This window comes from Staurois parvus, unplaced genomic scaffold (genome assembly GCF_062004578.1).
Source record: "Staurois parvus isolate SC_StPar_1 unplaced genomic scaffold, SC_StPar_1.0 ptg000132l, whole genome shotgun sequence".
Taxonomy (NCBI): domain Eukaryota; kingdom Metazoa; phylum Chordata; class Amphibia; order Anura; family Ranidae; genus Staurois; species Staurois parvus.
The window spans coordinates 3912566-3940381 of NW_028317928.1; the positions used below are offsets into that span (position 1 = coordinate 3912566).

General features: G+C 44.3%; 1 protein-coding gene across 2 annotated transcripts; it reads left to right on the plus strand.

Annotated features, from left to right (window-relative positions):
• Nucleotides 1-1975: 1975 nt before the first annotated feature.
• On the plus strand, nucleotides 1976-26977 carry LOC149466192 (uncharacterized). Of its 2 annotated transcripts, none has more exons than XM_089672737.1 (5): nucleotides 1976-2076; nucleotides 9955-11829; nucleotides 16479-16605; nucleotides 21900-22013; nucleotides 25064-26977. In XM_089672737.1, the coding sequence occupies exons 2-5, from the start codon at nucleotides 9967-9969 to the stop codon at nucleotides 25942-25944; spliced, it is 2985 nt and encodes a 994-aa protein (XP_089528863.1). In that variant the 5' UTR covers nucleotides 1976-2076; nucleotides 9955-9966; the 3' UTR covers nucleotides 25945-26977. The 2 variants fall into 2 exon arrangements, with proteins under 2 accessions (XP_089528863.1, XP_089528864.1); XM_089672738.1 differs by lacking the exon at nucleotides 1976-2076 and adding an exon at nucleotides 2357-2587.
• The last annotated feature ends 839 nt before the right edge of the window (nucleotides 26978-27816 follow it).

Sequence of the window (27816 nt, forward strand, 5' to 3'; positions counted from 1 at the left end):
AAACACTGCTATTTTCTGAACAGTCTAATATTCACTTTTCTTCAATTTTTTTTAGAGGAACAACACAAATTTGATATATTTTTCTTCATGTTTTGATTTGGAATAGAATGTGTCGTGTTCCCAATGCATTTGTGTGTATGGGAAAAAAAGCTATTAGAAGGATTTTCAGCTTTATTCACTTTTTTCAACACACTGCTATTATTTTGACACAACTGTATGTAGCTTCCTGACAACATCACATCCCCTTGCCTCAGTACTCCTCACAAGAGCCCGCAACCATGCTACCAGCAGTGGGCAGGATCTTGGGAGGAGTTACCCTGATAGAAGCAGTGGCTAGGCTCTTGGGAGGAGATATCCTGATGCATGCAGTGGGTGGGCTCTTAGGAGTTACCTTGATGCAAGCAGTGGGTGGGCTCCTGGGAGGAGGTATCCTGATGCAAGCATTGGCTATGCTGTTGGAGGAGGTACCCTGACACAAGCAGTGGCTAGGCTCTTGGGAGGAGATATCCTGATGCAAGCAGTGGGCAGGCTCCTGAGAGGAGATACGTTGATGCAAGCAGTAGCCAGGTTCTTGGGAGGAGGTACCCTGATGCAAACAGTAGCCAGGCTCTTGGGAGGAGGTACCCTGATGCAAACAGTAGCCGGGCTCTTGGGCGAGGTACCCTGATGCAAGCAGTAGCCGGGCTCTTGGGGGTGGTACCCTGATGCAAGCAGTAGCCGGGCTCTTGGGGAGGTACCCTGATGCAAGCAGTGGGCAGGGGCTCTTGAGGAGTTACACTGATGCAAGCAGTGGGCAGGCTTCTGGGAGGAGACACTGATGCAAGCAGTATGCAGGCTCTTGATGGGTGGGTGTCAAGTCTGGGGGAGTGGGCGTTCCTAGATGGACCATATTTGCATGCACACTGTCTTCAGGTAATGCCCACATACCGAGACAAGCATGTTTTTTTTAACTTCTCCAAGGCACTTTTTTTATTATTAAAAGTCCTCTTCCTGTTCCATGTCTTCAGGCTGGGCCCTCCTGTGCCGACCTGCACTCACAGTACACCTTGACCAAAGCTGAATGGTCTCCTTTCCTATAGTTGTAAGCCATTTACATACCTCATGAAGCCTGACCGAAAAACTCCCAGAACTCTCTGAGCATTTGCTCCTGTGATGGTGGGGGTTAACAATAACAGTTGGGAGTGTCTTAGCAACATCCTAGCAACAAGGCAGAATGGGATGATGCCATCCCTGGGAGTTTTCTAGTCAGGCTTCATGAGGTATGTAAATGGATTACACCTATAGCAAGGGCATCATTCATCTTTGGTCAAAGCTGCTCAGTTTGTTTTTATCTGTAGATGCCCCTAATCTGCATAGGCAGTTTTTTTTTTTTTGTAAAGGTGAACTAACCCTTTAAAGTAGAACGAAAGGCAAATATTTTTTTCATTTTGGATAAAGTAAGGGAGGGAATGACCCCTGTAAGGTTTGTTATTATTATTATTATTATTATTATTAATAATAATAATAATAATATGACTTATAATTATTATTACTATTAAATGACTGATATTATTATTATATAACTCATGTTATTATTTCTAATATATGATTGCTATTAAGTCATAATAATAATAATAACATGACTTATAATAATAATGATTATTACTATTAAATGACTGATAGTATTATTATTATATAACTCATGTCATTATTTCTAATATATGATTGCTATTAAGTCATATTAATAATAATAAGACTTATAATAATTATTATTATTACTATATAACTCATGTTATTTCTAATATATGATTGCTATTAAGTCATATTATTATTAATATTTTTTTTTAATTATTATTATTATTACCACATTCCGATCCAATACAATATACTTAACCCTTCTCTAAACCATTCAGCTTAGCCAGCAGTGCCCACAATCAAGATGGCGGCTCCACCACTTCCTAGCTGCGACGTCTTGGGCCGCAACTCCCCGCTCCGCGCCTAAATGGCAGCAGAGGCACTTCCGGTGCGCGCGGGGGCGCTACGGTTGCAGGTGTGAACCGTTGACAGGAGCCCGCAGAGGCCGGTAATCCCCCCCTGGTGAGTGGACTGTAAATGCATCGCCCGGTTGGTCCTTTCTTCTGTTCAGGTAAAACGTGTGGACTGGCAGACAGCCGAGCTGTTAGAAGGACTGCATGTCCCAGACTGCCCTCCTGTGCTGGAGAGAGGCAGGGAATGCTGGGAGTTGTAGTCCCTCTGGGTGTTCAGTGCCCTCCTCCCCCAGCCCGGTACTGACGTTGAACCTCATGTGGTCAGTGATGGAATGCAGTGTTCTGATTGGGTAAAACCAGATTTCTGTCTCCAGCACATGAGGTAGACCGGCGTGCTTCGGAGCATTGTTGCAGTTCTCACTCTGATCCCAGGGGTGGGGGGCCATGTTATAACTAGAGCTGGCGACCCTAGAAAGTCCTAAAAACCCTTCTGAGACAGGCGGTGATGTCACTGTGTGCCTAGGCTCCTGGTCACATGATCAGAATCCAGATACATCAAAGATCCCGCCACCATGTGATCAAATTGTGGAGCCATTGGTCATGTGACTTGTGTGGCAAAGGTGAGTAAAATGAATAGCGCTGCACCCCTGTGTCATCGCAGGAGGGGACATGGGTAAAGATCGCCATGGAAACAGGTCATGTAGAGTGTTCCCAGCTCCGCCCCCCACTGGAGGGGTGAGGAAAAGATTCACTCTGCTGAGAAAGGGGGAGGAGACAGCGCCGATACTCTATCTACTTTATAAGGCTTGATGGACAAATCCCAAAGTACTTTACTACGCTAAAAAATTATTTTTTTTTATATTTATGTTCTTTCTTCTAGCTTATAATAATAAAATAATTGGGGTATTTATTAACCACCTGTTGCCCAGGTCAATATTGACATTTTTCATATAGACATTAAAATCAGCATTTTATTTTATTTTTTTCCGCTAGAAAATGACTTATAACCATCAAACGCGATATATATATTCTGAAAGCAGAAGCCCTGGAGAATAAAATGGTGGTTGTTGCCATTTTTTTTCTTGTGTGGCAAAGGTGAGTAAATGAATAGCTTTGCACCTCTGCGTCATCCCAGCATGGGACATAGGTAAAGATCACCATGGAAACAGGTCATGTAAAGTGTTCCCAGCTCCGCCCCCCACTGGAGGGGTGAGGAAAAGACTCACTCTGCTGAGAAAGTGGGAGGAGACAGCTCCGACCCTCTCTGTACATTACAAGGCTTGACGGACTGATCCCCAAATACTTTACTATGCTAAAAAAATGTTTTAAATCTTTGTTCTTTTTTCTAGCTTATAATAATAATAAAAAAATCAGGGTATTTATTAACCACCTGTTGCCCAGGGCAATTTTGACATTTTTCATATAGACATTAAAATCAGCATTTTTTTTTACAGGTAAAGAGCACCATGGAAACAGGTCTTGTAGAGTGTTCCCAGCTCCACCCCCCACTGGAGGGGTGAGGAAAAGACTCACTCTGCTGAGAAAGGGGGAGGAGACAGCTCCGACCCTCTTTACATTACAAGACTTGACGGACTGACCCCCAACTAAATACTTTACTACGCTAAAAAAAGTATTTTTTTTTTAAATTTTTGTTCTTTTTTCTAGCTTATAATAATATTAATAAAATGGTGGTTGTTGCCATTTTTCATCTTGTGTGGCAAAGGTGAGTAAATGAATAGTGCTGCACCTTTGTGTCATCCCAGCATAGGACACAGGTAAAGATCACCATGGAAACAGGTCATGTAGAGTGTTCCCAGCTCCACCCCCCACTGGAGGGGTGAGGAAAAGACTCACTCTGCTGAGAAAGGGGGAGGAGACAGCTTCGACCCTCTGTACATTACAAGGCTTGATGGACTGACCCCCAACTAAGTACTTTACTATGCTAAAAAAAAATGTTTCTACATTTTTGTTCTTTTTTCTAGCTTATAATAATAATAGGGGTATTTATTAACCACCTGTTGCCCTGGGCAATTTTGACATTTTTCATATAGACATTAAAATCAGCATTCCCCCCCCCCCCACTAGAAAATTACTTATAACCATCAAACAAGATACATATATTCTAAGAGCAGAGGCCCTGGAAAATAAAATAGTGGTTGTTGCCATTTTGTATCTTGTGTGGCAAAGGTGAGTAAATGAATATCGCTGCACCTCTGTGTCATCCCAGCATGGGACACAGGTAAAGATCACCATGGAAACAGGTCATGTAGAGTTTTCCCAGCTCCGCCCCCCACTGGAGGGGTGAGGAAAAGACTCACTCTGCTGAGAAAGTGGGAGGAGACAACTCTGACCCTCTCTGTACTTTACAAGGCTTGACGGACTGACCCCCAACTAAGCAGTTAACTACGCTAAAATTTTTTTTTTCTTTTTTTTAGCTTATAATAATTAAAAATAAATTGGGGTATTTATTAACCACCTGTTGCCTTGGGCAATTTTGAAATTTTTCCAATAGACATTAAAATCAGCATTTTTTTACAGGTAAAGAGCACCATGGAAACAGGTCATGTAGAGTGTTCCCAGCTCCACCCCCCACTGGAAGGGTGAGGAAAAGACTCACTCTACTGAGAAAGGGGGAGGAGACAGCTCAGAAACTCTGTACATTACAAGGCTTGACGGACTGATCCCCAACTAAGTACTACTATGATTTTAATTTTTTTTACATTTTTGTTCTTTTTTCTAGCTAATAATAATAATAATTAAAAAAAAGGGGTATTTATTAACCACCTATTGCCCAGGGCAATATTGACATTTTTTATATAGACATTAAAATCAGCATTTGATTTTTTTTTTCCACTAGAAAATGACATAACCATCAAACATGGTATATATAGTCGGAAAGCAGAGGCCCTGGAGAATAAAATGGTAGTTGCTGCCTTTTTATATATCGAATGGTACCCAGCGCAAAAAAAAAAAAATTACATAAATGCATTGAACCACTTCAGCCCCACCAGGACAAATCCTTTCCTACGTGTAAAAATCAGCAATTTATTTATTTATTTTTTCTGTATGAAAAGATACAGGCAGGCCATGAGTTAGGATCTCATAGCTGCCTGTGTATGGGCGTATTGCCATTTATATCAGAGAATTTTATGACTCTGCCAGAAGATACACTCCACATTGTGAAAGAAGCGCACAGAGCAGCTATTCCCGCCCCTTCCCTCTGCTGCCCATTCACAGAAGCCTTTGTATTTTGTGAACACAATACAAAGGCTTCTGTGATTGGGCAGGAGGAGGGGAAGGACGGGCATAGTACCTGCATCAACTGGACACTTACAGGGTCTGAGTCCAGTGTGGAGCTTCCGAAGCTATGCTGCTGGAACACAGTAAACTGGATAGAAATAATAGAGATAAGCCCTAGGAGATGGCAGGCCGCTGAAGCGTTTCGCCCCACGCACCAGGGGGCTTGATCTCAGAGGAAGTCCTGGACCTTTTTGAGGACACCGCCCCCCCTTTCATGCCGCTGAGTTGATGTTTTCATGCTCCAGCATGATATGCACGCTAGTTTATTTAAAACATGGATAATGTATGATCAGCTGCTTCCCTGACTGTTAGGGCTCAGTTACATGTGTTTTGATTTTAACACAAATTAAGGTGCCTACAGCTTCAAAATGCTTTTTTTTAATATGTTTTGATGTTTTTGTGATGCGTTTTTGAAGCTTTAATGAAGCTTGGAAAATGCCCTGTGTGTGTTGTTTTTCGAATTGTTTTAAAGGGGCCCAGTAGAACCCTGGCGCAGTAGTACCCCCACTCAGCAGATCCCTAGCTCATTGTTACCTTCATTCAGCAGATCCTCAACTTATTAGTACCCTGTTCAGCAGATTCCTTGCTCAGTAGTACCCCCAGCTTCGCTGATCCCCCACTCAGTAGTAAACCCCAACTCTGCTGATCCTCCGCTCACTAGTACCCCCACTTTTGCTGATCCCCCGCACAGTAGTAACCCCAACTCTGCTGGTCCCCTGTTTAGTAGTAGCCCCCAGCTCTGCTGATCCCCCACTAAGTAGTACCCCAAGCTCTACTGATCCCCAACTCAGTAAAACCCCCACCATCGGTGATCCCACGCTCAGTAGTAACTCCCAGCTCTGCTGGTGCCCCACTCAGTAGTTACAACCATCTCTACTGATCCCCTACTTAGTAGTAACCCCCAGATCTGCTGGTCCCTCAGTAGTAACCCCCACCTCAGCTGATCCCCCACTCAGTAGTACCCCCAGCTCTGCTTGTCCCCCACTCAGTAAAACCCCCACCTTTGCTGATCCCCTGTTGAGTAGTAACCTCCATCTCTACTGGTCCCCCACTCGGTAGTAACCCTGAGCTCTGCTGGTCCTCATCTCAGTAGTAACTCCCAGCTCTACTGGTCCCCCACTCAGTAGTACACTCAGTAGTAACCCCCAGCTCTGCTTATCCCTCACTCAGTAAAACCCCCACCTTCGCTGATCCCCTGCTGAGTAGTAACCCACAGCTCTCCTGATCCCCCACTCAGTAGTAACCCCCATCTCTGCTGATCCCCCACTCAGTATTAACCCCCATCTCTGCTGATCCCCCACTCAGTAGTATCCCCCAGCTCTGCTGGTCCCCTACTCAGTAGTAACCCCCAGCTCTGCTTATTCACCACTCAGTAAAACCCCCACCTTCGCTGATCCCCTGCTGAGTACTCACCCCCAGCTCTGCTGATCTCCCACTCAGTAGTTAACCCCATCTCTGCTGATCCCCCACTCAGTAGTAACCCCCATCTCTGCTGATCCTCCACTCAGTTATAACCACCAGCTCTACTGGTCCCCCACTCAGTAGTAACCCCAAGCTCAGCTAATCCTCCTTCCGCTCTGGTCTTTGCTCATCTCCCGCTATATAGCTACCACATTGCATACCATCTTTGACATTGCTAGTTTCTCCTGTTGTGGTCCCCCAGCTCTGCTGATCCTGCACTGCTCAGTCCTCTCCCTCCAGTCCCCGCTCACCTTCCGCTATAGCGTTCCCATGTTGCACACCACGTGTTCCTTCTGCTAGTTGCTCTATTGTAGTTCAGACCCCGCTCACCTTCCTGCTGCTCCACTCTGCACACCAGAAATGACGTCTGCACCAGACACTTCCAGAATATATACACATTATTATTATTATTATACAGTATTTATAAAGCACCAACAGTTCGCTCAGCGCTGTACATTGTAAAGGGAGACAGAACATGCGACAGTACAATACCAATACAATGCGATACTCGAGCGGTTCGAGGGCCCTACTCTTTCGAGCTTACAATCTAGGAGGGAAGGGATAGTGGTACAGGAGGAGATAGCTGTGGGGGATGGAGTGGTAGGAAGAGTGGAGGAGGTTGGAAATTAGCAAGGGGTGGGGTAGGCTTCCCTAAAGAAGTGGGTTTTCAGGGTGCGCCTAAAAGAGAGGAGAGTAGGTGATAGTGTGATGGGTTGGGGCAGGGAGTTCCAGAGGATGGGTGACACCCTGGAGAAATCCTGGATGCGGGCATGGGAGAAGGAGACCAGGGAACTAGAGAGAAGGAGGTCTTGTGAGGAGCGGAGTGTGCGTGTTGGATGGTACTTGGATATTAGGTTTGTGATGTAATTTGACACATGAACCAGAAGTGACTGCTGATGAGTGCTTTTCAGGTTTGCTTCCCAGTGCATCCTGGGATATCTCATACCTGCAATACCTCCAAAACAAAGCGACGCTAAAGCTGAATAAAGCCTCTCAAAAGTTGCAGGTGCTGTAAGCGAGCGTTGTCATAGACTTCTATGGGGGCTTTGGAGACTCTTTGAAGTACCAAGAAAGCGACATGAAGTATAATTTTAAAGCAAAGCGAACGCATCGTGTAAACAGAACTGTAAGCTTAGCATTTTATTTAGTCACGGGCTTAGATTGGCATTCAGAGTGCTTTAAAAAAGCGTGTCCAATGCCACATTTTAACCACTTCAAGTCCGGACACTTTCACCCCCTTCCTGCCCAGGTCAATTTTCAGCTTTCAGCGCTATCACACTTTGAATGACAATTGCGCAGTCATGCAACACTGTACCCATATGAATGTTTTAGCATTTTTGTGAGACAGATAAAACTTTATTTTGGTGGTATTTATTCACCACTGGGATTTTTATTTTTTTGCTATATAAATGAAAAAGTCCAAACATTGTGAAAAAAAAGTGTTTTTCTTATAAAATTTTGCAAATAAATAATCTCTTCATAAATATTGGCCAAAATGTATTTATCTTTTTAGAAAAAAAAAACAAATTAGTTTATAACCAAAAATTATAATATTATTATTTTTCACAATTTTTTTTTATATTATTATGTTTTTTTGTTTTTTTTTTATTAACACTCTGTCACTCTAGCATTACAGTGTCACCATAGTGACACTGTACTACTTGTGGGGGGTGACGAAGATTTTTTTTTCTTTTTTTACACTGATTGCTTTTATACCCATAAAGGCTGTAAAAGCAATCATTTCTCCTTCTCTGGCTGCATTCCTGCAGCCATTGAGAAATACTGTGTGAGCTGTGATTGGTCATAGCTTGTCACATGGTACAAGGCTGTTGTGAATAGCCTTGTACCATGTGACCTTTGTGATCATTCACAGATTTCACGTAGTAAGCAATGATGTCAGGAAGTGACATCTTGTTTACTACTATTTATGTGATCAGTGATTGGCCAATCAGTGATCAGATGATCGGGACCTCGCACAGATCTGTATGGGAGGACACAGCGGGCACCGATCACGGTGCCGTGCTCTCCCAGGGAGCGCGCACAGGCAATGTATGCGGGGGGGGCGTTTAGAAACATCCACCCGCTTTGTCAGTTTTTTTCGTCAGTGCATTTATTGGCATGGGCTGGACAGGAAGAGGTTAAAGCATGTGTAAATGAGGCCTAACAGCCAGGGAATGACAGCACTGAAACTGGTGAAATCTTGCTTCTTTGATCATTCATCACAGAGGAGATCAGGGAATGGATGTTCCTCCATCTCCTCTGTGGGCAGCTGTCCCTATGGGGAGCCCAAGACCAACCTTGGGGGGGGGGGGCATTCTGAGCACTGTAAACCTAGGAGCACGCACAGCTGTGCGCTCCTAGTTCTGCAATGGAATTGTCACAGTCCTGTCCGCGGCAGAGGTTCTGGAAGATCTGGCATTTCTGCCAGTACTCTGCATGGCCACAAAAGGACACATCAGCCTCAGTCTCGTGCCAAACTGCCTTTATAAGGAGGCTCATCACTTCCTCAAGTTGCTGGATGATCTCTAGCTCCCTGTGCCCTGTTTTCTGTGATTCTGACCCGTGATTTCCTGTTACCGACTCGGCTTGCTCCTGGACCTGTCTATTCTGCTTTACCCCTGATCTGACTTCGGCTTGGCTTACGGATACTCTCTCTCTCACTCCTCTGTGTATGACCTGGGCTACCCCATCTGACTACGTCCGCTCTGATTTCCACCTGGTACCTAGCTTAAACCGACTATCCAGTAAACATCTAAATCCTGGAAGGGCTTGTATACCACGCACAGGCGCCTCCTGTCTGCAGACCTGTCTCCGTGCACCAGCTGTGCTTCTGAGTGGACTACCAACCAGCACTCCTACAGGCGACCTGTGCAACTTTGGGCCTGACTCCCGCTGTCCCACTCTCAGGGGAGTCCGGAACTTAGCCGCAAGGGAAGCCCTCTCTCCATTGGCCTCCATCACCAGGTACGTGATAGGAATGTTGGTTAGCGTCCATTGTTATATGTTTTGTCATGTGGTAGAGAAAAGGCACTACAGATCATTAACTCCAATTTGTTTAGATGCTTTGACTATTTTTTTAAAATTATTTTTAGAGACGCTGTCCCTTTCTGTGGGCAGAGGCTTTTAGATCTTTTTGCTTTACTTTCTGTAAATGAGATCTCTGGTAAGTTTGTAGAAAAGGTCTGGTTACCAAACACTGATTAGTGGAATATTTTATTTCCAACAGATTAAATGAACAATGGATCAACGTAAGGGAAACAACGCATCTCAGTCACAAAGCACTAACCATTCATCAACCATAAACAATCCATCATTGCCTCTAGGAGCGGGGCAGCAAGCATCCATCTTGCAAGTCGGTGGTCAGTCTTTCCTGATATTGACCACAGGGGAACCAATGTCTCCACTGCAGGGTCTTGGACTTAATTTGGTACCAGTTGGTGGACCTGATGCTTCCTTATTACAGACTGGCATATCCCAGGAAGGGCTTCTTCAAGTAGGTGGTGTTCAACCAGCTATCAGTCAGATCAGTGGAAGTAAACCTCTCCTTAACCAAAGTGGAAGAGTTCAGCCCAACATTGTCCAGATGCGTGGTCTTCAGCCTGCTACTATACAGCTTGGCCATGGTGTTCAGCCACAAACAGTCCAGGCCAATGAGCTAAGGTTTAAACCACCTCAGTCCATTAGTCCACTTGACACCAGAGTCCACGTTGATGGGCTGCAGTCTTCATTGGTTCAAGGTGGACAGACAGCTCCAGGACAATCTGCAACTTTGCAGATTCGTGCTTCCAAGATTAAGATTGAGTCTGTAGTTGAGGATAAAGTTCAGTCAGTTATAACCCAGACTGGTGGTGCTATGCCTACCTTAACCCCAGCTGGTAGAGCTCAACCAAGAACTATCCAGACTGGTGGTGCTATGCCTTTCGTAACCCAGGCTGGTAGAGCTCAACCAAGGACTATTCAGACTGGTGGTGCTATGCCTCCCTTAACCCAGGCTGGTAGAGCTCAACCAAGGACTATCCAGACTGGTGGTGCTATGCCTCTCTTAACCCAGGCTGGTAGAGCTCAACCAAGGACTATCCAGACTGGTGGTGCTATGCCTCTCTTAACCCAGGCTGGTAGAGCTCAACCAAGGACTGTCCAGACTGGTGGTGTTGTGCCTCCCTTAACCCAGGCTGGTAGAGCTCAACCAAGAACTGTCCAGGTTGGTGGCCATGTGACTTCTTCAATCCAGGTGGGTCCTACAAGTTGCCTGGGAATAGTAAAGACTAAGACCAGCAAAATTCAGCCCAGAACACAAAAAACATTTTATCCCTCTGTAGTTCAGAACAGTGGAGCAATGCCACTCTTAAGCCAGATTGGAAGATTTCAGCCCAACATTGCCGATATTGGTAGGCTTCAATCTTCCTTTGCCCAAGTTACAAGTTCTGTTCCAATACAAACTGAAATTTCCCAGGCCCGTGCCAAAATGAAAACAGATCATGGACTTGAAGAGTTGGTTGACTTCAAGCCGCTCACAATCCAAGCAAGCGGACGTTATGCAGAACCTACCAATTTGATTCATTTTGGTACCCAAGCACATCAGTCAAGCCTATTCCAACCATCTTTGGGGCACGCTGGTGGACTCCACACTTTGGCTCCCCAAGAAAATGCTTTAACCAAAAAGAACAAACATTCCTTAACAAAGAAGGGATCTAAATGTCAGCAAGACACCTCCAAGCACGCCGACGTTGCATGCTCAGCCTTCAGTCTCATAAAAATGAAGCATGCTTGCACTAACACAACCAAGATGAGCAAAAGCATTGGGACGCAAGCAAAAATCGCAATAAAGAATAAAAGTCAAGCAGTTCAGTTTCCTGAGAACATTTATGGGGAGCCTGAAATGCCGACCTACCAGGAATGTTCCACACAGTCTGAGGAAGCCTTCTGGCCTGGACAAATTGGTTTTCGGAAGTGCAGAGACTTTCGTCCCTACAAAGTCGAAATTGTCCAAGACCCTGAACCGGAGAACGTCAGCTTGTTTTTTTCTGGAACTTTTCACAGGGACAGTAATCAAGCATTAAACATAGGAGTTGAGACGTGGATACATAGACCTTATGAGGTTGTAAGTACGCCTTTCTCAACTAATAGAACGATGGCAGGAAAATATGAACATCTCAATTTTTATAAAAATTCCATTCTGAACTTTTAAATCAAGCGGATAGTTGGGGTGTCTTCTGTGCCAGAGAGTCTACCTAAGTGAAAAAAAAAATTAAACTTAAAATCCACTTCTGTGGATCACAGGGGTTCAGTTTGATCTACACTCCTGTGACCCGTTTTCAACTGACAGCGAAATGAAGCCCACTGTCAGCTGACGTCATTCAACTGGTCCAGGCTGGGGAAAGATTCCGACTTCAAAGATCCACCCCAGAGTCTGGAACGGAACATGGCTCAGCCTTTCAGTGAGCGGCTGAGAGCCTGAGCCAGCCACTCCCTCCACAGCCCAACGCTCCAGTGAGCGTGGGGGGAGGAGCAGAGCAGAGAGCGGTGACTGACAATCCACGCTCTTTGCTCAGAGCGGCAGTAAGAACTCAGCGGTCATGTGATCTTTGAGCTCTCACACTTAGATCCGGCAGGGGACAGATGCAGCTTCGGATTGATCCAGCTAGGTAAGCATAATTGGGGGAAAAAAAGTCCACACTTCTCTTTTAATTAATGTAGCTGGCGTTTTTTCATTGAATTTACCCCCTAGCGTTTTTGCATTGATGCCAATGAGACGTGATTTTACAGTGAAGTCTATGGGACACGATTTTGCATTGAAGTATATAGGATGCGATTTTTGCATTGATGTCTGTGGGACGTGATTTTGCATTGAAGTCCCTAGGAAGCATTTTTGCATTGAAGTCTATGGGATGTGAGTTTGCATTAAAGTCACTAAGGGGCGTTTTTGCATTGAAGTCTATAGGAGGTGCTTTTGCGTTGAAGTCTATTAGACAAAATTTTGCATTGAAGCCTATGGGATGTGATCTCGCATTTACCGTATTTTTCGCTCCATAAGACGCATCTGACCGTAAGACGCACCTAGGTTTTAGAGGCAGAAAACAAGAAAAAAAATATTCTGAACCAATGGACTGCAGACATAGTATAGGAGATGACCAGAGACTGCGGACATAGTACAGGAGATGACCAGAGACTGCGGACATAGTACAGGAGATGACCAGAGACAGCAGACACAGTACAGGAGTTGACCAGAGACTGCGGACACAGTACAGGAGATGACCAGAGACTGCGGACACAGTACAGGAGATGACCAGAGACTGCGGACACAGTACAGGAGATGACCAGAGACTGCGGACACAGTACAGGAGATGACCAGAGACTGCGGACACAGTACAGGAGATGACCAGAGACTGCGGACACAGTACAGGAGATGACCAGAGACTGCGGACACAGTACAGGAGATGACCAGAGACTGCGGACACAGTACAGAAGATGACCAGGGACTGCGGACAGTACAGGGGATGACCAGAGACTGCGGACACAGTACAGGAGATGACTAGAGACTGCGGACACAGTACAGGAGATGACCAGAGACTGCAAACATAGTACAGGAGATGACCAGAGACTGGGGACATAGTAGAGGAGGTGACCAGAGACTGCTGACCTTTGGGGAGGGAGGGGGAGCGGGTACCTGAATTTGACAGATACCCGCTCCCACTTCCGCGGAGCTGACAGCCGGGTGCCCAGTGCTTTCACGAGAAGCTCTGCACTTTGTGATTGGTCCTGCATCTTCTGGGACCTGCCATGTGTCCCAGAAGACGCCATACCATTCACAAAGTGCAGCGCTTCTCGCGCATGCGCACTGGGTACCCGGCTGTCAAGCCGAGAGCCCACACTAAAGAAGACTGCACAGCACTGGACCGAGGAACAGGTAACGTCCTGCTGCAGAGCTGAGCGGCCGGCCCGGTATTCTGACACGGCGGTGGTGGAAATACCGGACCGGCCGCTCCATATTCGCTCCATAAGACACACAGACATTTTCCCCCCTTTTTGGGGGGAAAAAAAGTGCGTCTTATGTAGCAAAAAATACGGTAAGTCACTAGGGGGATTTTTTGCATTGAGATCTATGGGATGCAATTTTGCATTGAAGTCTAGGGGATGTGTTTTTGCCTTGAAGTCACTAGGGGGTGTTTCTTGTATTGAAGTCAATGGGACACGATTTTGCATTGAAACTTACCCACAGGAAAGAAAAATATATTTGAAATATTCTTCCCAAATATATTGACATATTTGAAATGCTACAATTTTGGCCGTATTCAATATACTTCAGAATATATTTCAATATATATATATATATATATACACATACGCATTTCAACATGCAGTGTATCTCTCTCTCTCAATATATATATATATATATATATATATATACAGTTGCAAGAAAAAGTATGTGAACCCCTTGGGATTACGTGGAGTTTTGCATAAATTGGGCATAAAATGTGCTCTGAACGTCATCTAAGTCACAACAATAGAAGAACACAGTCTGCTGAACATAATACTACACAAACATTAGATGTTGCCATGGTTTAATTGCACATAACATGTAAACATTCACAGTGCAGGGAGGAAAAAGTATGTGAACCTTTGGACTTAATAACTGGTTGACCCTCCTTTGGCAGCAATAACCTCAACCAAACATTTCCTGTAGTTGCAGATCAGACCTGCACAACAATCTGGAGTCATTTTGGACCACTCCTCTTCACAAAACTGTTTCAGTGTAGCAATATTCTTGGGATGTCTGGTGTGAATCGCTCTCTTAAGGTCATGCCACAGCATTTCAATCGGGTTGAGGTCAGGACTCTGACTGGGCCACTCCAGAAGGCGTATTCTGTGCTGTTGCAGCCATTGTTTTGTTGAATTACTTGTATGCTTTGGGTCATTGTCCTGTTGCATCCCCCATCCTCTGCGGAGCTTCAGTTGGCGGACAGATGGTCGTACGTTTTCCTGCAAAATGTCCTGATAAACTCTGGAATTCATTTTCCCAATGACAACAATCCGTCCAGGCCCTGAGGCAGCAAAGCAGCCCCAAACCATGATGCTCCCTCCGCCATGTTTCACAGTGGGGATGAGGTTTTGATGTCGGTGTGCTGCGCTTTTTTTTCTCCACACATAGGGTTGTGTGTTCTTCCCAAACAACTCAATCTTGGTTTCATCTGTCCACATTATATTTTGCCAGTAGTGCTGTGGAACATCCAGGTGCTCTTTTGCAAACTTCAAACGTGCTGCAATATTCTTTTTGGACAGCAATGGCTTCCTCCGTGGTGTCCTCCCATGTACTCCATTCTTGTTTAATGTTTTCCTTATTGTAGATGTGTCAACAAAAATGTTAGCATGTGCCAGAGATTTCTGTAGGTCTTTAGCTGACACTCTGGGATTCTTCTTTACCTCATGCAGCATTCTGCGCTGTGCTCTTGCAGTCATTTTTACAGGACGACCACGCCTAGGGAGAGTAGCAACAGTGCTAAACTTTCTCCATTTGTAGACAGTCTGTCTTACCGTGGACACATGAACATCAAGGCTTTTGGAGATACTTTTGTAACCCTTTCCAGCTTCATGCAAGTCAACAATTCTTGATGGTAGGTCTTCTGAGAGCTCTTTTCTGCGAGGCATGGTTCACATCAGACAGTGCTTCTTGAAACCAGTAAACCCAAAACAGGTGTGTGTTTTTTAAGGGCAGGACAGCTGTCAGCAACACATCCAATATCATCACACTGATTGGAGTCAAGGTTGGCTCACTCCTGGCTGCAATTAGCTCTGGGAGAAGTCATTAAGCTAGGGCCTCACATACTTTTTCCTCCCTGCACTGTGAATGTTTACATGTTATGTGCAATTAAACCATGGCAACATCTAATGTTTGTGTAGTATTATGTTCAGCAGACTGTGTTCTTCTATGGTTGTGACTTAGATGACATTCAGAGCACATTTTATGCCCAATTCATGCAAAACTCCATGTAATCCCAAGGGGTTCACATACTTTTTCTTGCAACTGTATATATATACTGCATGTTGAAATGCGTCTTACAAAATATACGAAGAATATTTTTAAAATACATTTCAAATATATTGTATGTCTTTAAAAAAACTTTGGAATGCATTTACAAATATATGTAAAAATATATGTTAAAATGACTTTTTTATATGTTAAAAAAAAATCTGAAGAATATATTAAAAAATATATATATTTTTACAAATATTTTTCATGTATTTTGTAATATATAAAAACGCTCGCTCTCTCTCTCTCTCTCTCTCTCTATATATATATTTATTGAAATATGTTGAATGTGGCCAAACTTGTAGCATTTCACATATATGTCAATATATTTGGGAAGAATATTTTTCAAATATAATTCATATATATTTTTCTTCCATGTGGGTAGAGGATGCAGTTTGCCATTTTCGGCACTTTTTGTTTTTATCAGCAAAATGGCGATCACCCTATTTTCTGCGGACGATATAACTGCGCATCCCTTGTTTTTTCCATCCTCAGAATGTGCAAAATTCATAGACCACCAAGCTGTGGTCTTGGAAATTGAAGATATCTATAGGGGGCACAGGGGCGGAGCAGTGACCACACATAGTAATATTTATAGGCTCTGAAAAATGAAGTCATGCCCTTTAGAATAAATAAGATGTAGTCCATGAATGTGAAAGATTTTTTTTTTCTCTTTGGGCAATCTTAGACAAGAGTCTCCCAGTAATCTGGTCTCTCCTTAGGAACACCCACACTTTGATGACATAGCGGTTTATTTCACGGAAGAGGAGTGGGCGTGTTTAAATGACAAAGAGAGGAAGCTTTATAAGAAGGTGACGATGGACAATTACTGGAACCTCATGGCTGTAGGTAAAGTAGTCACATGTTATAGGTCAAAATGTCCCACCCAGATCTTCACATTTTGTTTGATGTTTCCCAAAGACAGACACTGTACCTCCATATTTCCCAGTTCCTTAAACCCCCGCCCTCCTGAGGATTTCCCCCCCCCCTTCCCAACCAGGTAATTTTTTGCATTACGGCACTGCGTTACTTTAACTGACAGTTGCACGGTCATGCAATGCCGTACCCAAATTAAATTTACATCCTTTTTTTCCCACGAACTGAGCTTTCTTTCGGTGGTATTTGATCGCTTGTGCGGTTTTTATTTTGACTGACAATTTTGAGAAAAAAACAATATTTTGGACTTTTTGCTATTATACAGGTCCAGTAAAAAAATTGTAAAAAAATCTAATTTCGTCATAAATTTAGATCAAAATGTATTCTGCTCCATGTGTTTGCTAAAAAAAAAATCCCAATACATGAAAATTAATTGGTTTACGTGAAAGTTATAGCGTTTACAAATGGTGGTATAGATTCTGGGATTTTTGTTTTCCCTGCTAGTAATGGCGGCAATCAGTGGCTTTTAGCCGGACTGCAGTGGGCATTCTGACACTGAGGGGAACTAACTTGGTGTCACTGACATCCCCAGTAACTCCAATCCAGTGATCTGTGCTAAAAAAACGGCACTGACACTGTATTAATGGTACTGTGCAGGAAGGGATTAATGTGAGGGGTGATCAAAGGGTTAACTGTGTGCTGTGTGCCGTTTCACAATGTGTGCTGCGTTTGTGCTTCACTGTAAGCACACTGCTTTGCATAGCTGTGCTGTGCGTTCAAAGGGTTAACTGTGCGTTCCACTCAATCCAGAGTGTTATTGCTGCCTCGATCCTCATCCTAAGTATGAATCACTTCTGACAAGTTTTTCTGATACCAAGAGAAAAATGGTGACGGGGAGCACACAGCCTGTGATTGACAGCCTCAGCTCTGTCCCTCTGAGCTGTGTGAGGGGGTGGGGGGTGTCCCTTCCCTCCGACCAGCTCTCAGAACTCTCCTCACTGAGCTCTGCAGTGTGTAATAGCTTCAGCTCCCTGCCCCCTGCTTTCTGGAAGCTCAGGCAAGCTTTATAAACTTTGGAGTTTGAGTGGATGTAGAGAAGAGAATACTGCAGATAAACAGGTACAACTTATGTAGGAGGTGTTGTTTAATCCCTGTATTACCAGAGGCCAGTCACTTCACTGGGTATATATGAGGGTTTATAACCACTTTAATGCTTAAAGCAGAATGTTACCCATAACAGTGTGATAACAATTAATGTTCTTTAGCAAGGAGCATACATTCCACATCAGTCATTCTGCTACCAAAGTTAGTGTGTGCTGTAAATTGCCTCCAGCGTTTCTCCTGTTTCTTCATGCTGGAGGCTGCCATTTTGTTGAAGCCCAGAGCAGTCACTTCCTTACCGAAAACTGTGCCTCTCTGTTTGGTCTCAAAAACTATATGCCACTTTCTTCAATTAAATTACTGTATGTACATTTCAAGCCTTGATTGTATGTCTTGGCTCAGCTAGGAGGAAGGCTGCAGAAGCTTTTCAGTTCTAAAGTTCATACTGCCAAGGAGAGAGTTTCAGAGAGATACGATAAGATACTATTCTTGTAAGTTTAAAGTGTTACTAAACCCAGCCTGCAGGACCCCTGACCCTCTGTCTGTATTTTGCTGATTGGCCCTGTGCTGATCAAATGCACCCTCCCACAGACAAAAAAACCTCTCTAGCAATACACACTAAACTAAGCATGTGCAGAGTGACTCCTTGAGCTCCATCAGCAGATGGATTGGGGACAGTAGAAGAAGGGGAGGATCAAAGAAGACATGATCAAACAGTTTTTTACTCAATGCAGAGGATTAACCCCTTAGGTTCCACAGTGAGTATAACAAGCATGCTTTACTGCATCTACAGACTGATTGTACTGTTGTGGGTTTAGTAACACTTTAACTTTTTTGTTTCTCCCAGGCAGCAGAGTTTGACCTGTCACCGCACCTGCTTATTTTTTCCTCTCACTTTAATCTGTCTCTCTATGGCAAAACCTGTGTCATTCCTGTTTTTTTTTCCTCCCTCAGCAGCAATCTTTAGGCTGTCAGCAGATCAGCCTTTAGTGACTGATTATCGGCACAGTGCGTAGAATACAGAACAACTGAGGCTGTGCAGAGCAGGATGAGACCGCGTCTTACTGAATTTTAAACAGTATAGGCCCTTTTTTAAAAAAATAATTTACATAGCTATACCTTCAGAAAGGGCCAGTCCAAAGTGATTTCTGACTTCATTTTCTTACTAAAGTTCCAGTGCAAAATTAGAAAAGTAAGGTTGCTGACGCCTGGCTGCTGGTCATGCAGTTTAGTGCAGGCAGACTTTCCGCCTGTTGAAGCCCAGTCTCACATCCTAGATGCTGTCCTAATGGCATTCAATTCTGGTTAGCGTTCAGTAGGGCCAGACAGGCCTGGACACACATCATCAGGAGCGCTGAATGACTGCAGACTCCTCCCATTTGTAAGCAAAGGCCACCCTTTCACTGCCAAAACTGGCTCTCCCCCTGTCACTGCATTTACAAACTGACAATGCTATTGTCTCATATATATTTATATATATATATATATATATATACATACACATACACACACACTATATTGCCCGCAGTATTGGTCGGCCTGCCTTTCCACACATATGACCTTTAATGGCCTCCCAGTCTTAGTCTGTAGGGTTCAATATTGAGTTGGCCCCGCCCTCTGCATCTATAACAGATTCAGCTCTTCTGGGAAGGCCGTCCACAAGGTTTAGGAGGGTGTCTATGGGAAGGTTTGACCATTCTTCCAGAAGCACATTTGTCAGGTCAGGCACTGATGTCGGGGGAGGAGGCCTGGCTCGCAGTCTCCGCTCTAATTCATCCCAAAGGTGTTCTATGGGGTTGAGGTCGGGACTCTGTGCAGGCCAGTCAAGTTCCTCCACCCCAAACTGGCTCCTCCATGTCTTTATGGACCTTGCTTTGTGCATTGGTGCGCAGTCATGTTGGAACAGGAAGGGGCCATCCCCAAACTCTTCCCACAAAGTTGGGAGCATGAAATTGTACAAAATGTCTTGGTATGCTGACGCCTTAAGAGTTCCCTTCACTGGAACTAGGGGGCCAAGCCCAACCCCTGGAAAACAACCCCACACTATAACCCCCCCTTCACCAAACTTTACACTTGGCACAATGCAGTCAGGCAAGTACCATTCTCCTGGCAACCACCAAACCCAGTCACGCCCATCAGGTTGCCAGACAGAGAAGCGTGATTGGTCACTCCAGAGAAAACGTCTCCACTGCTGTAGAGTCCAGTGGCGGCGTGCTTTACACCACGGCATCCGACCCTTTGCATTGCACTTGGTGATGTAAGGCTTGGATGCAGCTGCTCAGCCATGGGAACTTATTCCATGAAGCTCTCTACGCACTGTTGTTGTGCTAATCTGAAGGCCACACCAAGTTTGGAGGTCTTTAGCTATTGACTCTGCAGACAGTTGGTGACTTCTGCGCACTGTGCGCTTCAGCATGCGCTGACCCCGCTCTATCATGTGACATGGCCTACCACTTGGTGGCTGAGTGGCTGTTGTTCCCAGTTGCTTCCACTTTGTTATAATCCCACTAACAGTTGAGCGTGGAATATTTAGTAGCCAGGAAATGTCACGGATGGACTTATTGCACAGGTGGTCACCTATCACGGGACCACGCTTGGAGTCACTGAGCTCCTGAGAGCGACCCATTCTTTCACCAATGTTTGTAGGAGCAGTCTGCATGCCTAGGTACTTGATTTTATACACCTGTGGCCATGGAGGGGAGTGGAAATCCTGAATCACATGATTGGGAGGGCGGGGCCAATACTTTCGTCAATATAGTGTATATATTCTTTTATATATATATATATATATATATATGTTTGGGGCTAAAATGTTGACCTGTGTATCCTTTGCTGCTGTGTTGAGAAATGTCACACACAGCATACAATTTGTACACACAGGTGACTCCTCCCACTCCCCGCCTCTTCTGTTTAGACACAGCCTCTGGATTTCCAGTTAGATGAAGAGAGTCTGAAGGCAAACAGATCCTGCTTTTTTTAGAAAACCTGTAACACTTAGGGGTTGATTTACTAAAACTGGAGAGTGAAAAATCTGGTGCAGCTCCGCATAGAAGCCAATCAGCTTCCAGTTTTTATTACCCGAATTAAACAAGGTGAAGTTAGAAGCTGATTGGCTACCATCAGTACCGGGACAGGTTTATCCAGTGCCAAGGGTAAGGATCCAGAGGGACCCCCTCCCCCACTGTTAATACATGCCATAGAATGGATGTACCACCCTGCATCTATTCTTTGCTTCTCTGCGCCCGGGGCAGCTGACCCTCCTGCCCACCCCTTGTCCCAGCCCCGACTGCTATGTACAGCTGCACCAGTTTTAGTAAATCAGCCCCTTAGTGTTGCTGGTCTTGGGCGCTCACTAAATTATAAATTGATTACCTAGATATTATACAGATGGTGATGTCTAAAAACATGTACACTTTCTCCCCCTGGTACTAAACTCCTTCTCTGTTCATCTGTCAAATGGCAGAGCTTCTATTGCCCACCGGAGTCCTTACATTCGACTGCTGAAAGACAGGGGCAGGACGTACCATGAGGATAGGGTGAGCTTAAAGAGACCCTGTCAGACCTCTAAAGATATAAAACAGTCAGCTCCCTGGAGAAAAAACAGCAAATACGCACCTCCTTGGTGGCTTGTGTCTCCTGCCTTCTCTAGATTCCACAGTTGAAACGTCAATGAGCCTCTTGGCATTTGACACTTCCAAGAGTGCTGGTGGACTGTATCCCCTGCCTAAGGCCCCAGAGGTGAGTACAACGGAACTTCTGTGCAAGGAAGCTGATGATTTCATACCCTTAGAGACCTGGAAGGTGATCTTGAGATAGACATCAGTGGAATCCCCTTGTACCTAGGGGGCTCCAAGGGACTGAGGGATAGATTATAACACACTTCCAGGGCCCTGTACTTCAGTGCTGTCGTTCTGTTACAAATGTTTCAGGCCAAGGCAGTTCTCTTTGTGTAGATCAAGCCTCCCGCCCCCCAATCCATTAATTCCCCCCCCCAATCCATTTCCACCCCCCCATCCCGTGAAGCAAAGGTGGCTGCAATTGCCACAGTGGGGTTATCTTGCCTTCTTCTGGCCATAAACAGCTGGGATTTGGGAGAGACTTACCTGTTCTGTGATAGAATGATTGCCTATTGAAAGCCATTCTGTTTTTGTTTTTTTTTTATACAGGGAAGATCAGTGTAACACCCCCGGTAATATCAAAGATTGAGAGAGGAGAAGAGCCCTGCATAAGGAGCCTACCGGAGACCAATCACAAGCAGTTCCCTGACTCTGACAGCAGAGGTCAGTAGTGGGCTCTGGGCATTGCCTGGTATCCAAATTTCCAATCCTGGTAAAGGCTAAGTTCACCTTTTGTAACATGTTACATGTCACACCGTTGGAGCAGTCCCCTTCACCACTTCCCTGTAAAAGTGGATGGACATTCCTCTCCCCACACCCGCTGTCACATTTGAAAAACAGCGTAATTGTGCGGGGCTCCTCCCACGCAGCAGTGTCCTTCATTCACAGAGTTCTGTGAATGAATGAACTACAAGTACTGTCTTCCACCGTGGTGCAGCTGCCACAATCCTTTTCCTTTTTTTTCTTTTTTTTTTGGACCTGTTGCCAGGGGTAGGCAAGTGTAAGTGGACGCAAGTATGTTTACATCTGCCTATCTAAAGAGCTCCACAGGTCTTCTGATCAGGTCTACCTGAAAAACTGACAGGCGGACCTGTTCGAAATTCACGTGTGAAAGGGGCCTTAACCACTTGCTGCCCTCCATGGTACTTTTACTGTGGACATGCGGCACGGCCTGGCTGAGCAACGTCGCACCCCCGGGACATGCAGTGTGCTGCTCCCGCAACCTTTGTGTCCACAGGACACAACACATTATGGTTCCTGGTATCCGGCTGCATTGAGGAGCTGGGGGATCATGTGATCGCATGTCAACAAAGCTGTTATGAATGAATTTCATAACAGCTGTGATTCCTATAGTGATGTTCTGATTAGAGCACAGCTATCACATGGTACCTGGGCCAATCACAGCACTCTGTATAATGTGATAGCCGTAGGACAATCACAGCATCACTAGAAGAAGCACAGTTGTTATGAATTAAATCTGTTCATGACAGTTCAAACATTTGTTGTCAGTGATGATCGCTGTAACAGCAAGCACAGTGTAAAAAAAAAATCCCTGATCTCCCCCCCTCCCCCAGAGTAGTACAGTATGGTGACACTGAACTACTCTGATAAAAGTAAAAAAAAATAGTGAAAAAAGAAATCATTGTTTAAAAAAAGTTTGAAAAATGTAATAAAACATTATTTATTATTATTAGTGGTGCACCGAAATGAAAATTCTGGTGCCAAAACCGATACCGAAAATTCAGAATGCATGTGGCCGAAAACCGAAACTGAAACGTCTGCATATGTGGGGGTGGGGAGGTTCCAATTTCTTTTTTTTATACTTTCATGTATATTATTTTTATTTTTTTTTTACTTATGATTTTATTGCTATCACATAGAGGACCAATAGTCCCCTATGTGATAGCATATGAGCGACAGGTCCTCTTTGTAGGGGAGAGGGGGTGGAGGCAGTGTGTGCAAGGAGGAGGCAGGAGAGGGGCAGTGTATAAAGAGAGGCTCCCTCACTGGCTGTCACTATGGGGTTTATTTACTAAAGCTGGAGAGTCCAAAATCAGACTCCCTTCTGCATAGAAACCAATCAGCTTCTAACCTCAGCTTGTTCAATGAAGCTTTGGCAATGAAACCTGGAAGCTGATTGGTTTCTATGCAGAAGGGAGTCTGATTTTGGACTCTCCAGCTTTAGTAAATAAACCCCTATATGTCAGTGCTGGCTTTTTTTTTTTCTTCACTATAGATCACAGAATTAGCTGTCACTTTCCCCAGAGCTAAAGGAAAGTTTGTTTCTTTTATCACGGGAAATAAATTAAAAGGAAACTTTGTTTCTTTTATCTCTGGAAATAAACTAAAAGGAAACTTTGATTCTTTTAACTTGGGGAAATAAACTAAAAAGAAACTTTGTTTCTTTTAACTCAGGGAAATAAACTAAAAGGAAACTTTGATTCTTTTAACTCGGGGAAATAAACTAAAAGGAAACTTTGTTTCTTTTATCTTGGGAAATAAACTAAAAGGAAACTTTGTTTCTTTTAACTCGGAAATAAACTAAAAGGAAACTTTGTTTCTTTTAACTCTGGAAATAAACTAAAAGTAAATTTTGATTCTTTTAACTTGGCGAAATAAGCTAAAAGGAAACTTTGTTTCTTTTAGCTCAGGGAAAGTGACAGCTAATTTTGTGAACTATAGCAAAGAAAAACAAAGCCTGTAATTACATTTAAAAACCAGCACTGACATATAGTGACAGCCAATCACTGTATACACTGCTCCTCTTTTGCCTTTCTCAGCCATTCCCCCCTCCCCCACATCTGCAGTACACACAGTCTCCTGTATCGGCTAAATTTTTCCTATCGGGCTATTTTCGGCCGATATGTTTCGGTGGACGAAATTTCGATGCATCCCTAATTATTATTCTTTTTTTTTACATACTGTCACCAATCAGTGTCCCTAATCACTTTCACACCTGTTATGTGATGACACTACTGCAGTGGTGACCGTATTTTAAAAAAATTGTGAACATTTTTTTTTTAATTTAAATTCTTAATTTCTTCAAAAAATTACAACTTCAAAAAACTCGCCATGCCTCTTACTAAGCACCTTGGACGGTCTACTTTCCAAAAAGGAGGCGAATCTCTCCACAGCTGCATGGAAAAGCACAGGTTTTGGAGGAGGAGTTCTGTCCTCCTCTCTGCTGCTGACTGTTGGGGGCTGAGACGAGGGGGGTGCTGCAGATGCAGGAGAGATGCAAGGGTTACATGAAATGGCCTGGTGGACTGGATTCGGCCCAGAGGCCTTGTGTTTGAATCATTTGTACTAAACCATCCCTTCTCATGAGTAACTCAAATGTGTTTTAGGTAATTGCTGATCTTTGGTCACTTAGGCTTGGTTCACATCTGTGCGGGTGGTGCTGCTGCAGATCCGCACAAAGATCCGCTGCACCACCCGCACAGAGGAATGCGGGCCTGTGGGCGGGTGCCATTAATTCTAATGGCACGCCGCCCGCACTGGAAATGGCAACCGTACTGGGAACTGAGGTTCCCGTGCGGGCTGCGTTTTCCAAAGAAGTGCAGTGACTTCTTCGCTGCGTGTCCCGGGGAACGTGAGTCCATTCAAATGAATGGGCTCTGATGCCCACGTAAAACGCGTCCTGCAGGAACACGAAGATGTGAACCTAGCCTACCCATTGTATTACTGGTAACCTTTGCTCTTGTTTCTGATAGACGGCCCTACAAGCCAGAATTTCTTCGGTCAACGTTATAATATTCAGCGCTTCTACGAACGCTTGAAAATGATCACCACTCCCATCCACCTCACCATGGCCGGTCTGACTGTGACCAGAAGAATGTCTGACCCATCGTCTTGTGAGCCATCGCAGGCTGTCCAGGGTGAGGACAGGATTCGAGACCCCGGCGACCAATGTCCTTTCAAGCCTTTCCTGAAGGAGAAACCGGTGGTCAACGAGAGGCCCTTCCGTTGCATCAAATGCGAACGAACTTTCAAGCGATTTGGCAGTCTCAGCAGTCACTATCAAAGGGTGCACCAAAGCAACAAAGACCTCACTTGTTCTGAATGCGGCAAAAAATTCTCAAAAATGAAAGCTCTCCTCCTTCATTTCATGAGACACACGGGAGAGCGGCCCTTTGCTTGCACGGGTTGTGGAAAGACGTTCGCGTCCCAGGTTTGTCTCAACAACCATTATGGGTTGAATTTGAAGAAGAAGCAGTACGAGTGCGTGGAGTGCGGGAAGCAATTTGGCCTCAAACACAGCCTCATCAAACACGAGAAGCTTCACCAAATGGACAACCGCAACGTGTGTCTGGTCTGCGGGAAGGAGTTTGCGCACAAGTCCACCCTTCGGCTCCATGAGAGAATCCACAACAGTCATTACGTCTGCTCGCAATGCGGCCGATATTTCAGCCTCATGGAGGACTGTCAGAAGCACATGCTAGAGCACAGGCAGATGCAACTGTTTAATTGCACCGAATGTGGAACCGCCTTCCTCTATGAAAGCCAGCTCATCGAACATCAAAAATTTCACCAGGCCAACTACACCAACTTGGTGTATCCAGACCTGGTGATCAAGGTGAAAGAAGAAGATTGAAGAAATCTTTCAAACCGAACTTTCATTTGTGGGCTAAGCTACATCAGGGGGTGTTTTTGTGAGAAGGATGGTTTCATGAGATTTTTAGACGTAGGTTTGCAGTCAATGTAGAACGTAGAGTGGTTGTAAGCCCTTACATATAGCCAGTGACGTGACTGGCCTCCAGAGATGAAAGAAATCCTTCCACATACGTTGTACCTGTCTACCTGCAACCGTTTTTCCCCTACATCCATTCAGAATGCAGAATTTACACAAGATCTCTTAGCTCTGAAAAGCAGGGGGCGGAGAGCTCTAAGAGTTGATTGGAGGAAAGAGACACACCCCCCTTCACACAGGAACAGAGCTGAGGCTGTCAATCACAGAATGTGCCCTCCCCTGTCACCATTTTTCTTTTGGTGTCAGGAAAACTCATCAGAAGTGATATATGCTGATAGCAGAGGAACAAAGCAGCAGACAGAAATGACACTCAGTGCTCTGGACTGAGACAAGTACACACTATAGAGTGATATTCTTTGATTCTGAGATTTACAACCACTTTTGGCTAAAACTTAGTAGAGTCTCCCACACACACAAAGTGTCCATTGGACTTTTTAAGTGGAACTTCATGCAAACAGTCCAATATTTAAAACCATATCATTTTTACTCCAAAGACATGTTGGTAGGTTAATCGGCTCCTGTCTAAATTGGCCCTAGTATGTGTATGTATGAATGTGAGTTAGGGACCCTAGATTGTACGCCCCTTGAGGGTTAGGGACCGATGTGAATGTACAATATATATGTAAAGCGCTGCATAAATTGATGGCGCTATATAAGTACCTGTAATAATTTTTCAGAACATAGAAAAAATTACTAAAACCCATCTGAATTTGTATGCAAAGTCCACACACATAATAGGAATACATTCATCGGCAAAACATGTACAAAGATCACTGTGCCATGAAATTGTAAACACAAGAAAGATGGCTAAACAATGTCATAATTCACTGCACGTTTCGTGAACCCTCACTCCATCAGGAGATGTTGCCGATCAAATATTCACCATCCAATAAAAACAAAAGTATACAGGAAGAAAGTTTGTCAGACCACGGGTGTAGCGACAAATAACCTGTCAGAAACTCTGACCCAGGAGCTGTGGAAAGGGCAGAGAATCACGCCCTGGGGGTACACATCAGGGGGTCAAGAAACAGCTGGTTGTGTATCATAGGTCTGACATCAACACCTTCGCCAGTGACCAGAAAAGAGCACATGTGCTTTCTTGGATGATGTATATTGTAATAAATGGATCCTGATGAACAGAACTATGTTTCACAAAACGCATCGAGAATTATGAATCAAAATGTTTGAGTATACATCATCCAATAAAAACAAAGATATACACGAATAAAGTTTGTCTGGCTCCGGTTGACGCATTCAATCATTTCGATTCGTCATAATTCTCAACGTGTTTCATGAAACTTAGTTCCCTTCATTAGTAGCCTTTTATGCGACTGAATATACACCTTCTAATAAAAAAAACACGAGCTGTCTTTTCTGGTCAGCGTCGAATGCGTGGACTCAGTGTTGATGTCAGACCCATTACCTCATCTAGAATATGCAATTCAGTTTTGTGCACCAATTCACAAAAAGAACGTTGGGGAACTGGAGAAAGTACAGAGAAGGACAACCAAACCTCAAAGATCAGCTATGAGGAAAGATTAGAGGAACTGAATGTATTCTCTCTTGAGAAGAGGAGATTAAGGGGGGATATGATCTCCATGTATAATACATAAGGGGGGATATGGTCTCCATGTATAATACATAAGGGGGGATATGATCACCATGTATAATACATAAGGGGGGATATGATCACCATGTATAATACATAAGGGGGGA